Here is a 13,083-nt window from a genome sequence, read left to right as displayed (position 1 = left end):
CAAAATGCTGGGATTACAGGTGTGAGCCACTGTGTGTGGCCTAAAATACTGTCATATAAAAAATTATGTTACATATTTCCATGAGCTCCATAATATGGTATATTATACATACTGCTTTGTAAAATTTCATATGCCAAAGACACCTTTCTATATCAATAAATATAGCTCTACTTTGCCATTTTAACTCCTATATAATCATATATGAAGGTACAAATTTATCCAGTTCTCTAATAGTTGGATACATGTTCATTTTCATTTTTCATTAATATTAAACCTTTGATGAAAATACACTCACTACTCTAAATATAATCCAATTTAAAAATATTTTGTACAACTAAGAGGCAAATAATGATTTCTATTTTTGAATGTGCAATTCTTGGATAACTAGTAAGGCCGAACATTTTGTATATGTTTACTGGCCACTTATATTTCTTTGTTAATTTTTTTTTTTTTTGAGACGAAGTCTCACGGTTGCCAGGCTAGAGTGCAGTGGTGTGATCTCAGCTCACTGCAACCTCTGCCTCCTGGGTTCAAGTGATTTTCCTGCCTCAGCCTCCCGAGTAGCTGAGACTACAGGCACGTACTACCATACCCAGCTAATTTTTGTATTTTTAGTAGAGATGGGGTTTCACCATGGCCAGTAAGGTCTTGATCTCCTGACCTTGTGATCTGCCAGCCTCGGCCTCCCAAAGAGCTGGGATTACAGGCGTAAGCCACTGTGCCCAGTCAGTAAGTACATTTTTAATATGTTTACTTGTGACTTATAATACAAATAAAATTATCAGCTGAAAGACTCTAAAAGAAAAAAAAATCCTTTTGAGGACTAGTTAACCTGGAGGAATTCTCCTTTAAAAATTATTACTATAATATAATGACAGGAGTCCTGATGGCTGTGAACGGTTTTTATTTCCCATAATTTTTATTAGAAACTTTTGGAGGAGTCCTGAAACTAATATAGTTTACTGATGCAAAGAGTGAATATTTCCTTTGATGATTGTTTTTACAAAATAAAAGTTGTTAAACATATCCTATTATGACTTGTCACAATGTCACCACATTACATACTTACCATGCCACTTTCCCTTGTAGACTGTTCCAAATGACCCAGATCCAATTCTTTGTCCCACTGTAATCTGCCCATCAGGAATCTCCCAATCATCACTCGAGTCCCGTCTACCAAGTGTTTTCTTGATAAAAATAGTACAAAAGTCAAGTCAAACCAAACAAAAAAAGAAAACCTTATGTTTCACTCTTTTTTAATTGGTGCTAAATTTCTTTATGTATCATGTCTAATTCAGTCTTTCCAAAAAAAAAAAAAAAAAAAATCAACATATAAAAGTACTTTGGTAGAGTAAAAGATCCACTTATTCAATAATTAGTAACAATACTATGGCTAAAAAGTATTAGTTTTTTATTTTATTTTTAAATTTTACTTTAAGTTCTGGGATACATGTGTAGAATGTGCAGGTTTGTTACATAGGTATACATGTGCCATGGTGGATTCATTTTGCAGAAGAAAGTTGATTTTTTAAATAGTGAAGAATGTCCTTCGGTAGATATCTGAATTCTGGACCAGCCTTTTCATGCCTTCTAATACTAGTTTTCTCTCTTTTTCCTTATTTTAGAAGCAGAACACTGTTACTCTTCCAAAACTGCCTTCTACTAAATTATATTACAGATGACAGCAGAAAGCAGCGCTGTGGAAATATGCTTTAAGCAAAAAACTATCAGCTCTGAAATTTATTTAATTATGGGAGTTCTGTGTCACATATGGACATAATATATCTAAAGGATAATATTACATTTGGCTATGACTTCTAAGAATAAAGACAGAGAAAAAAAGATATTATATACTCTTACCATTCGATTCCTGTCTTCTGAGGATGAAGATGACTTCCTTTCTCGCTGAGGTCCTGGAGATTTCTGTAAGGCTTTCACGTTAGTGAGTGAGCCAGGTAATGAGGCAGGGGGGGTGGCAGACAAACCTGTGGTTGATCCTAAATTAGTGATAAGAAAAATGTATACATTAAGGAGGAGCAAGTATGTTAATTTATCAGGGGTAGAAGGTTGGGGGATATTTAGACTTAATTTTAAAATGTAGTGCATATTTAAATATAGACCTTTTGGAAAGGATGGGCCAAAAAAAAAGGGGCCTCATTTGGTGATTACAACTATAATTTCTTTTAGTTTTCTGGCCAATTTAATGACCTTTAAGATATCTGATGATAGATACATACTTTGTTTACTGGTACAAAATCTAGGAGAAAAACAATCTCTCTAAAACAAGATAGAAATACTAAAAATACTACCAAGTTTCTGTTTCTTTGATGAAAAAAAATCAAAAAGCAAAATCAATGTAAATGCCTATATAACAAATACACTTTTAATTAATTATTTAATATTACCTCAACAGCCAATCAATATTAAAAAAAAAGGAAATCCCCAACTGGAAACATTTTCTAATAATGGCCATAATGTTGAAAATATCTGACTTATTCATATTAATCACTAAACTCAAATACAATCCTAAACTACATGCTCTACTATTTAAGAGATATTGGTCAGTATCATTGGTTCCTAGAGGCTTACATTATTAAACAAAGATTATTTGTTACCTGCAAAACAAAGTTAATGTAAATAAAGCCAGGCATATTTCTCAAGACTTTCTGAAAAATCTCTGCCTTTGTAAGTGAGAGCTTTGTAAGTAAGTGCTATGGCCTCTCCGCCGAGTTACTATAAATACAAATATTCTATAGGTCAAGTGAGCCTGAGGAGTATACTCTTTGGAAGTGATCTCCGTTGGCAGGGTTGCATACCTTTCTCATGGCAAACATCCTGAGATAAGGTACAGTAGCACCTGGTTCAGAAGGGTTCAGGGCAGTGAATCTTACTGGGGCCTGAATACGGCTGAGTAGAACTCAGATGTCCAGGTAATAGTTCTATATACAGAACAACAAAATGACCTCAAGAAAATAGATTCTTTTTAAAAAATGACTGCTACTCTTAAGGAAAAAAAGAGTCACTATCTTTCAGATAACAAGGATACCAATAACCACATTGAAATGTTAAATCTGTAGAAAATATTTACTATTATTACATCATATTATATCACCATGTAGAATTTTCATGATCTCATATGCAATTTTCTTTTTTTTTTTTTGAGACAGAGTTTCGTTCTGTCGCCCAGGCTGGAGTGCAGTGGCCAGATCTCAGCTCACTGCAAGCTCCGCCTCCTGGGTTTATGCCATTCTCCTGCCTCAGCCTCCCGAGCAGCTGGGACTACAGGCGCCCGCCACCTCGCCCGGCTAGTTTTTGTATTTTTAGTAGAGACGGGGTTTCACTGTGTTAGCCAGGATGGTCTCGATCTCCTGACCTCGTGATCCGCCCATCTCGGCCTCCCAAAGTGCTGGGATTACAGGCTTGAGCCACCGCACCCGGCCTCATATGCAATTTTCTAAAATAAAATGGTGTCCAGAATGTCTATTAAGTAGAGCACAATCCATTTTCTACCTCCCATTGATAATTTTCAACATTATAAAGCCTTAACTGCTTGACCAGGCTTCACAGTTATGATCTACTAAGTAGTTTTATTGTATCGCTTAATTGTGTTACTCACTACTGTATGACTTCCATCCCATTCTATGGATTTTCTGAGAAACAGCAGGGCTGAGAGAGCAAATATCTAAAGCACCATTACTACATTCAGAATATGTAACAGATACTAACTAGCAAGAGTCAGTAAATATAAATCTTTAAAAATATTTATAGCAAGACATCTGTCCCAGCTTTGACTTAAGTTTTTTTTTTTTTTTTTTTTTCAGATGGAGTCTCACTCTGTCGCCCAGGCTGGAGTACAATGGTACGATCCTGGCTCACTGTAACCTCCGCCTCCTGGGTTCAAGTGATTCTCCAGCCTCAGCCTCCCAAGTAGCTGGGATTACAGGCACCCGCCATCATGCCCGGCTAATTTTTTTGGTATTTTTGTAGAGACGGGTTTTCACCATATTGACCAGGCTGGTCTCGAACTCCTGACCTCAGGTGATCCATCCACTTTGGCCTTCCAAAGTGCTGGAACTACAGGCGTAAGCCACCGTGCCTAGCCCAACTTAAGTTTTTACAAATCAGTTTAACCACTAAATAAAACAGCAAGATGAAATGGGAGAATGAAATTATACTGTAAACTTTCTTCTATTAGGACATAATTAAAAGGATAAATCCTCAAATTTCTGAAGTACACTGAAATATCTAAAATATGTTATAAATCTTTTTTTTTTGTTTGTTTTTTAACAGCTCCCTACCTTTGACAAAAATACACACATCCCATATTGGAGGAAAGAAAAACCCAAAAAACACAGCTAGTATTACAGAATCTGAAAAAAGGCCAAAAGCCTAATAAAATCTCATAATAGAAGTTTCCACTGACACTTCAATTTTCTTAAAAACAACAAAAATTATTAACAAACATAAACCATCAAGAATAATCACTTAAATGCATTAAAATCAAAGGAATCCAGTAAGCTCTTCCCCACCCACCTTATTTATTCCCACCCACTAAGTTTAACAAATTATCAAGACCAGGAAGTAATAAAATAACAAAAAACAAGATGGAAATCTCAGGTCAGGATTTTCTTGCTTTTAAAAATTTATGACAGACAGCATACAGAAAGCTTGTGGCAGTGAGTATGTGTGAGAAGCACATTCAGAGCATTCCAGCCAGGCCAAGCAGAAATTTAGTACTGAAAACTTTCACACTTACAAACACACGCTGTGAGGGTGAGGCACAAACAGCATCTGTAGTTTTATATTTAGTTTGCTTTGGGTGAAAACAAGAAAGAAGAGCCCAACTACCTCTGAACACTGGGCCAGGCTCAAAATCAAACACTATTTCACTGGGGACAGAATGTAGGAGGGGACTGGGAGTCCGGGATTGGTATTTCCGAAGACAGCGCATCAGCTGGTTCAAAGGGGCTGTTAGAAGAGAAAGAGAGGGGCAGGCAAACACAGGAAGACAGACACACAGAAGAAATGAAAGAAGTCATGGGGAATAAATAAGATGAATCGAAGCCTGCTTCATAAAATAATTCTGGACCAAAAATCTGCTCATTTTCATAAAATCCCAATGATTTTTTAAAAAGTGACTCATGAAAAGGACAAGAAATGCCATTTGATTTTAGGTACTAAGCAGGCTGTGTTTATGACTAAGTTAATTTTGTGATGCTAACATGATGGCAACATTTAAATGCTGGATGTATTAGGCAAAATTATCAAAAGCCACAGCTATTAAGACATATGAAAGTCAAACTGGCAGCAACATTAATTGGCAGGTTCATGAAATAACAAACAGGAAAAAAAAAATGCTTGTGTAACTATGTGCTATCATCAATACCAAGTCCAGAGTATAGAATGCAGGCTTATTATTATTTTGGTTGCTTCACGGGTATACAGAAACATAACAAAAGAAGGTGTATAACCATGTTTACTCAATGTAAAATATTGTTGAGTCTGGGCTTAGATATTTTGAAGATAAAGAAGGTCACAGTGAAGAGGTCAACTCTAAGCATGATATGCAGTTATTACAGGTCTTCCTTACTAGACAGAAGACAGCAGGGAAGGTAAGTGTAAAGGACCACCTGGAAGAAAACTTCAAGATAGTCTCAAATGTCACCTCTTATAAAACATATAGGGTAATGCTTACAAAAAGTATTTTCTTAAGTAATGTTGTCTTATGTGCTAGAGTGAATACTAGATGAAAATTCAGTTAGAAATCTCAATTCAGTTTCTCATTTGTGTATTTACTGAACTAAGAAGAGGACAAATGGGCTTCGCTATTATGGGTCTGTTCTATAAAATGTACATTTAAAACACTTGTAGAAAGTTGAAGGGAAGTGGCTGATAATGTCTGACAAACCCCCTCTTCAGAATGATTTAGCAAAGTAAAGTTTTATCTGATTCTAAGGTCAATCTTTAAGTATCAGTGAAGACCCACAAAGGAAATTTATCAACAATAGCTTTCAAGACAGTTAGAAATTAATAAAGTGGGTATAATAATTAAGGATCTTTCCTTGGTAAGATATTTTAAAACTGTAGTCTACGGCCATACCATCCTGAACGTGTCCGATCTTGTCTGATCTCAGAAGATATTTTAAAAATGTAGATAGTACATTTTAAGACTTCCTTTTATGTCCAGTCATCTTTTCTACTCATGTTATAAATTAGTTAACATTTTATTAGAGATAAATGACAAATACTATAGAAAAACAAAAAAATTTTGGGTTTCTCTACACATTTTTCTCTGTGTCTGTTTCATGTAAGAGGCAAGTATAAAGGAGATAAGCAGCAAAGCAACTGCAGTTTCCTCAAGTTTTTCAAAAAAACTGAAATCACTACTTACCTCCATCACCACGAAATCCTTGGTCTCTAATCAAGTCCTACAAATAAACAGTAATGTATATTTATTCCAAGCAAGCATATAATCAGAAAGTAGTGATAACACTGATTTTTCCACTAACATTAAAATAATTATTTTATTAATTAAAACAATATATCTTATAACTATTACACAAAACCATCTGGAATTATCTAGCGAACATAATAAAATCTAAATTTTGAAGTACTTGTCAATGTAAGCCTATAAAGAAAGAATTATTAGTCCTAATCAAATGCTGAAATCCATTTCAGGCCATTCAAAACCAATGGCTTCCATTATCCTCAACAATCCAATGCAGGAGCAGAAAACCAAATACTGCGTTTTCTCACTTGTAAGTGGGAGCTGAATCATGAGAACAAGTGGACACATGGGGGAAACAACACACACTGGGGCCTGTCGGAGGGTGGGTGGTAAAAAGAGGGAGAGCATCAGAAAGAATAACTAATGGATGCTGTGCTTCATACCTAGGTAATGGAATAATCTGTGCGCAAACCGCTGTGGCACATGTTGAGCTATGTAACAAACTGGCACATCCTGCACATGTACCCCTGAACTTTGGAAATAAATAAATTTTTTAAAAAATGGCTTCATCAATCCTTAAAAAAAATTATACTGGCGCATATTAAGAGCGATAAAAATGTTCATAGTCTTTGATCCTGTAATTCCAGTTCTGGGAACTTTTCTTAAGGAAATAATTCAGAAGAAAAAGTGATATGCACAAAGATGTTTAGTGCAACATTATCTATCATATTAAAAAGTTAGAAATAATTATTTCTCTATTATAGGCATTTTGACACACTTTGGTTAAGAAAATTTTGGTGTATCAATTTAATGAAGTATTATGCAGCTACCAAAATAATTATGAAGCTTGAATCACGAAACATGTTTACAGTGTAATTTAAAAATACAAAATTAAAAGTACACAGATTACAATCATAAAAATATGGATGGATAAGGGCACAATAGAAGAGGGAAGAAACAAAATGGCTCATAGAAAGGTTTTGCTCTTTGGGAGGCCGAGACGGGTGGATCACGAGGTCAGGAGATTAAGACCATCCTGGCAAACACGGTGAAACTCCGTCTCTGCTAAAAATACAAAAAAACTAGCCGGGCGTGGTGGTGGGTGCCTCTAGTCCCAGCTGCTCGGGAGGCTGAGGCAGGAGAACGGTGTGAGTCCGGGAGGCGGAGGTTGCAGTGAGCTGAGATCGCGCCACTGCAGTCCAGCCTGGGTGACAGAGCGAGACTCTGTCTCAAAAAAAAAAAAAAAAAGAAAGGTTTTGCTAAAATTTGTCCTTTTTTTTTGAGACTGAGTTGCTCTCTCGCCCAGGATGAAGTGCAGTGGTGTGATCTTGGCTCATTGCAACCTCTGCCTCCTGGGTTCAAGTGATCTTCCTGCCTCAGAACTCCCGACCTCAGGTGATCCGTCCACCTCAGTGTCCCAAAGTGCTGGGATTACAGGCATGAGTCACCGCACTTGGCGGCTAAAATTTGTCTTTATTATTAAAATATAGCTCTTTATGTGCCGGGCGCAGTGGAGATCAAGGCAGGTGGATCACGAGGTTAGGAGTTCGAAACCAGCCTGGACAACATGGTGAAACACCATCTCTACTAAAAATACAAAAATTAGCCGGGTATGGTGGCACACGCCTGTAATCGTAGATACTCAGGAGGCGGAAGCAGGAGAATTGCTTGAATCTGGGAGGTGAAGGTTGCAGTGAGCTGAGATTATGCCACTGCACTCCAGCCCGGGTGACAGAGTGAGACTCTGTCACTGAAAAAACAAAAAACAAAAACTTATATATATGTATAGCTCTTTATAACAACATTGGTAGTGGGGACAGTCGCTACGGGTAATGCAATTTGGGCCTTGATAGGTAGAACTTCCATTAGTCTGTTTATTTAGTTTAACTTAAATATGAGGGATTGAATGGCCCCAAATATCTCTAAATAGTCTCTGCGAATAGACAACTTTTTGTTTAGAGGCTAAAACAAATTCTTTAAAGATGTATTTCTATTATGTTTAATGTATCATAAAAAGCCTTCAACATTTTCTACAGAATAATCAAATACATACCTGAAAACAAGGTGATAGGAGTTATGTGGCTACCAAAAAATATAAAAATCTTAGTGATGTCATTAACTTTCCATTCTTGAGAGCTTACAATCTCATTAGAAGTAAGATGCACACATTGGAAGTAAGATGGAAGTAAGTGAAAATCAAATAATTTAATAATAATTGCGTAAGAATATAATAAAAGAGATGCCAAAGTTTGTTGCTTAGTTGATTGCCAACTAAGTGATACGCGTGGTAAGATATTTTTTTTGAGATGAAGTCTCGCTCTTGTCACCCAGGCTGGGGTGCAATGGCACGATCTTAGCTCACTGCAACCTCCACCTCCTGGGTTCAAGCGATTCTCCTGCCTCAGCCTCCCGAGTAGCTAGGATTACAGGTGCCTGCCACTATGCCTGGCTAATTTTTTACTTTTGGTAGAGATGGGGTTTCATCATGTTGGCCAGGCTGGTCTTGAACACCTGATCTCAGGCGATCCGCCTGCCTCAGCCTCCCAAAAGTACTGGGATTACAGGTGTGAGCCACTGCACACGGCCAATAAGATTTTTAGTGCTATGTATGATAACTATAGGACTTGGTCACTGGTAAAGCAGTCAAGGAATTTACTCTGAGTTAGGGTTTCAGAGAGAGAGAGGCATGTAGAAGAGCAGAGAGTCTTTTAGATGGAAGAAACAAGACAAAGGCCATATCCTTTTCTTCTTTTGTTGCATCAGCTCTGAAACTCCCCACAACTATGGATTAACCAAATTTTGCTTTCTCCGCTCTTACAAGTTACTGCTAGTAACAACATAAACTTAGATTCTTTAATTCTGAATGTGTTCTTAAAGCTCCTTGACAATCTTTTCTACTCATTCTAGGTTTCAAAGGTTCTTCTAGCATTTGAAAACTGGATATTTCAACTTTTTTCCCACTCTTTTGTAGTTCCTTCTCTTACTTACATCCCTTCCCTTCATCATAATAGAGAAAACAAAAGCCATCAAACAACTTTTCTGCTCTAATATCTATAACTATTTGCATATTAATATTAGCTATAATTTCTGAATTATTATGTACCAGGCATAAGAAGCAATTCAAACCCCTATAGAAGGTAAACACTACTGGCTCCAGGATTAAATAATTTGCCCAACATCACACAGTCTGTAAAGAATTACAGAGCTGGCTAGGTCCATCTTTAATTCTTCATAGTCTCTGAGAGACATAATTTCCAAGTTCAAGGAATTTTATTACATCAATTATTCCCTCTCTTGTTATCTTCAATTTCTCTTCACTGGCTTCTTCTTCTCCAGTTACAAATATACTAATGTCTCTTACATTAAAAACAATTGTCTCCTGGCTGGGCGCAGTTGCTCACACCTGTAATCCCAACACTTTGGGAGACTGAGGTGGGCGGATCACTTGAGGTCAGGAGTTCAGAACCAGTCTGGTCAACATGGCGAAACCCTACTAAAAATACAAAAATTAGCTGGGCATCGCAGCTACTTGAGAGGCTAAGGCAGGAGAATTGCTTGAACCTGGGAGGTGGAAGCTGCAGTGAGCAGAGATCACACGACTGCACTCCAGCCTGGGTGACAGAGCAAGACTCCACTCAAAACACAAAAAACAAACAAAAAAAACAACCGAAAAACAAACAAAAAATTGTCCCTCAACCCTGAATCAAGCTATCCTCTTTTGTCATTCCTTCACAGCCAAGCTTCTCAAAATTAACACTTAATCCTACTTCCTCACCTGCTGCCTTCTCCTCTTACTGGCCCTCTAAAACAATTCAATGAAGTAAAGATGACATTTCAATTTCCAAAATTGATAAGTCATTTCAGTCTTTATCTTATTTGAATCTTAATGGCAACTGACACCAACTACTTCAGTGTTCTTGAAATCCCTTTTCTTCCTTTGGCTTCTGCAACACTTTTTCTTAGTTATCTGGAGCTAGACTTAGGAAGAGACAGCCCATAAAGGAGACAGAGAATCTCTGCCTGCACCTACAATGTTAATGTTTATCAGGGTTACATTTTCTCCCCTTTTCAATTTACATATGCTCTTTGAATAATTTATATCCATGGCTTTAACTGACATAAATATGCTAATTACTCCTAAACCTGTATCTCTACTCAAGGTCCTTATATCCAACTGCTACTGGATTTCTAAATCTGAAAGTCCCCCAGGCATCTTAAAGTCAATATATCCCTCCAAAAAGCTAAAATTTTTGCTTCTGCAAACCTTGTTTTTCTCTGGTATTTAGCAAACGGTGCTATTTACCAGAAACTCGGTCTATAAGCTAAGTATCTATAAGCCAGAAACCTGGCATTATCCTCTACTTCTCATATTTTTCGCTCCTCTCCTCTACTACAAAACTGTATAGTGGTTAAGTATAAGAAGGAAAGGCCAGGTTTGAACTCACTTCAATAATTTATCAGCGGTGTAATCTTGGGTATGTTTCTTAACCTCTGTAAATCTTAACAGTAAAATAAAGATAATAATGGTACATAACCTATGAATTTTTATGAGGATGAAATAAGAAAGTCTATGTAAAGCACTTAGCATAGTACCTGATATATAAGTATTCATAAATAGTAGCCATCTTCAACATGATTCCTAAGACTCAACACTGATTCACTAATTCATAGTCTCCCTCACCACAACACACTCTTTCACATCACCAATGCTATTACTTGAGTTTAAGTATCATTTCTGTCTGAAATACTACAAAAGCCACATTATTGACAGTGCTGCCTCTATGTGTTTCCCATTTCATCTATCCTCCACACTACCATCAAAGATTTTTCTAAAATATAGAGCTGATCACTTCCTCTCACACTCAAAATTCTTCAGATTCCCTAGGACTACTTTAGATTTTAGAGTAATACACAAAGCTTTTCACTGTAGATTTTACCTACCTAGTTTCACCTTCCACCATTCCCCAAGCCTTCTCCTGGACCCTAAACTTAAATATCAACTAGTAATTACATTCCATGTAAAGGCACTTCTATGCCTTTCATTTCCTTAACAAATGACTTTCCAAATCCCCCTATGCACTGTACTCCTACTTATTCATCATAATCTGGCTTAAATATTATTCCTTCTCTGCTCAATATTCCTAGATCCAACTAGATGGAGTTTATAACCCCCTTCTCTAAACTACCATTATATGTTTTGTAATTATCTATTTAAGTGTTTGATTCACCCATTAGCCTGTGACTTCCTTAAGGGCAAAGACCATGTGCTAATTAAAAAATAATTCCCAATTGCCTAACACAATGCATAGCCCACAGTTATTAGTAAATCTTTTTAATGGAATCATAAGTGATTGAGCATGGATAAAAATGCTAAAGAGTTTGCACTTTATCTTGTAATCAATGGTAAGTCACTAAAAGTTTTGGAACAAGAGAACAGATGATGCTAGAGGTGTAAAAAAATTATTCTGACAGTTGCAGAAAGAATGGAAATGGATAGAGAAAAATCAATGGCAGAGAATCTATTTAGGAGATTAATGTAGCATACAATTCAAGTGAAAAAATATGTGCTGAAATGGCAGCAGTAATAAGTAAAAACCAGTTTGTGATGCACATTAAAAGGTGATACCTTTTGACTGCTTATAAGAGAGGATGAAAAGGCAAGATATAAAGATGACACTCTAAATGAAGCCCAACAGACCAGGGAACAGTGGTAACAATCAGAGAAAAAGCGAATAGTCTAAAAGGATGGTAGTTTTCAAAGTAAAGAAGGTGGTTGCAATTTTGGACAGACTGAGAACAACCCTAACCTAGACATATGGTTTGATTTCTTATATCACATTCTCCGTTTCCCCTTTCTTCCTTTGTTTTTAGGTCTTGCTAGATAGAGGTGAACCTTACTAATTAAGGAAAACTAATACTAGAAAAAAGTCACTTAAAATGAATCCAATAAAAATAGAGAAAAGTTTCTTAGTAAAAAGTGGGAAGAAAGTATGATTTGCAAATTTATCTAAAATAACAAAATAAAAATTTATAATAGTTTTTCTATTAACATTTAATAAAATTTATAGTTCCAACTATATGCTAATTTAAAAATAAAAACAGAAAGAATTTTTTGTTGGTCATAATGCCAAGCTTACGATAGCACAAATTGAAATTATTTTATTTTGAGACAGGGTCCCACTCTGTTGCTCAGGCTGGAGTGCAGGGGTGCAATCATAGCTCACTGCAGCCTTGACCTCCTGGCTCAAGCAATCCTCCCACCTCAGCCTCCTGAGTAGCTGAGACTACAGCTGAGACCTCTCCACGCATGGCTAATTTGTTTTCTTTCTGGTAGAGATGGGGTCTCACTATGTTGCCCAGGCTGGTCTCTAACTTCTGGGTCAAGCATTCCTCCCATCTTGGCCTCCCAAAGTTTTGGGATTACAGGCATGAGCCACCACGCCTGGCCTGAAATTCTTAATTTCATATTCACCTCTTATAGCACAATCATAATCATTTTTATAAAAGTTTTAAAGAACTTAATCAATTCTGCCAAGGGTTTCTGTCAGTCCTTTGATATTTAAACCATTTTCATTTGAAGATGAAGAAAACCATTTTCTTTTTTTTTTTTTTTTTTTTTTTTTTTTTTTTTTTTT

The 13,083-nt window shown here is 36.5% G+C and overlaps 1 protein-coding gene across 8 annotated transcripts in view; it reads right to left on the bottom strand.

The window, feature by feature from the left end:
* The window catches only part of BRAF (B-Raf proto-oncogene, serine/threonine kinase), a 203,937-nt gene that overhangs the window by 54,476 nt on the left and 136,378 nt on the right, over positions 1–13,083 (bottom strand). For all 8 annotated transcript variants that reach the window (XR_004183104.1, XM_021936348.2, XM_021936350.2 and 5 more), the window contains 3 exons: positions 6,392–6,428; positions 1,861–1,997; positions 1,070–1,187 (listed from right to left, as the gene is read on the bottom strand). Coding sequence is in view for 7 of the 8 variants with exons in the window: in XM_021936348.2 (XP_021792040.1) it covers positions 1,070–1,187; positions 1,861–1,997; positions 6,392–6,428 (292 nt within the window). In the remaining variant the exon portion in view is untranslated. The remainder of the gene's footprint in view (positions 1–1,069; positions 1,188–1,860; positions 1,998–6,391; positions 6,429–13,083) is intronic.

This window comes from Papio anubis, chromosome 4, assembly GCF_008728515.1.
Source record: "Papio anubis isolate 15944 chromosome 4, Panubis1.0, whole genome shotgun sequence".
Classification (NCBI taxonomy): Eukaryota; Metazoa; Chordata; class Mammalia; order Primates; family Cercopithecidae; genus Papio; species Papio anubis.
The sequence above is the reverse complement of the archived record's forward strand: the minus strand, read 5'-3'. Positions and strand labels throughout refer to the sequence as shown.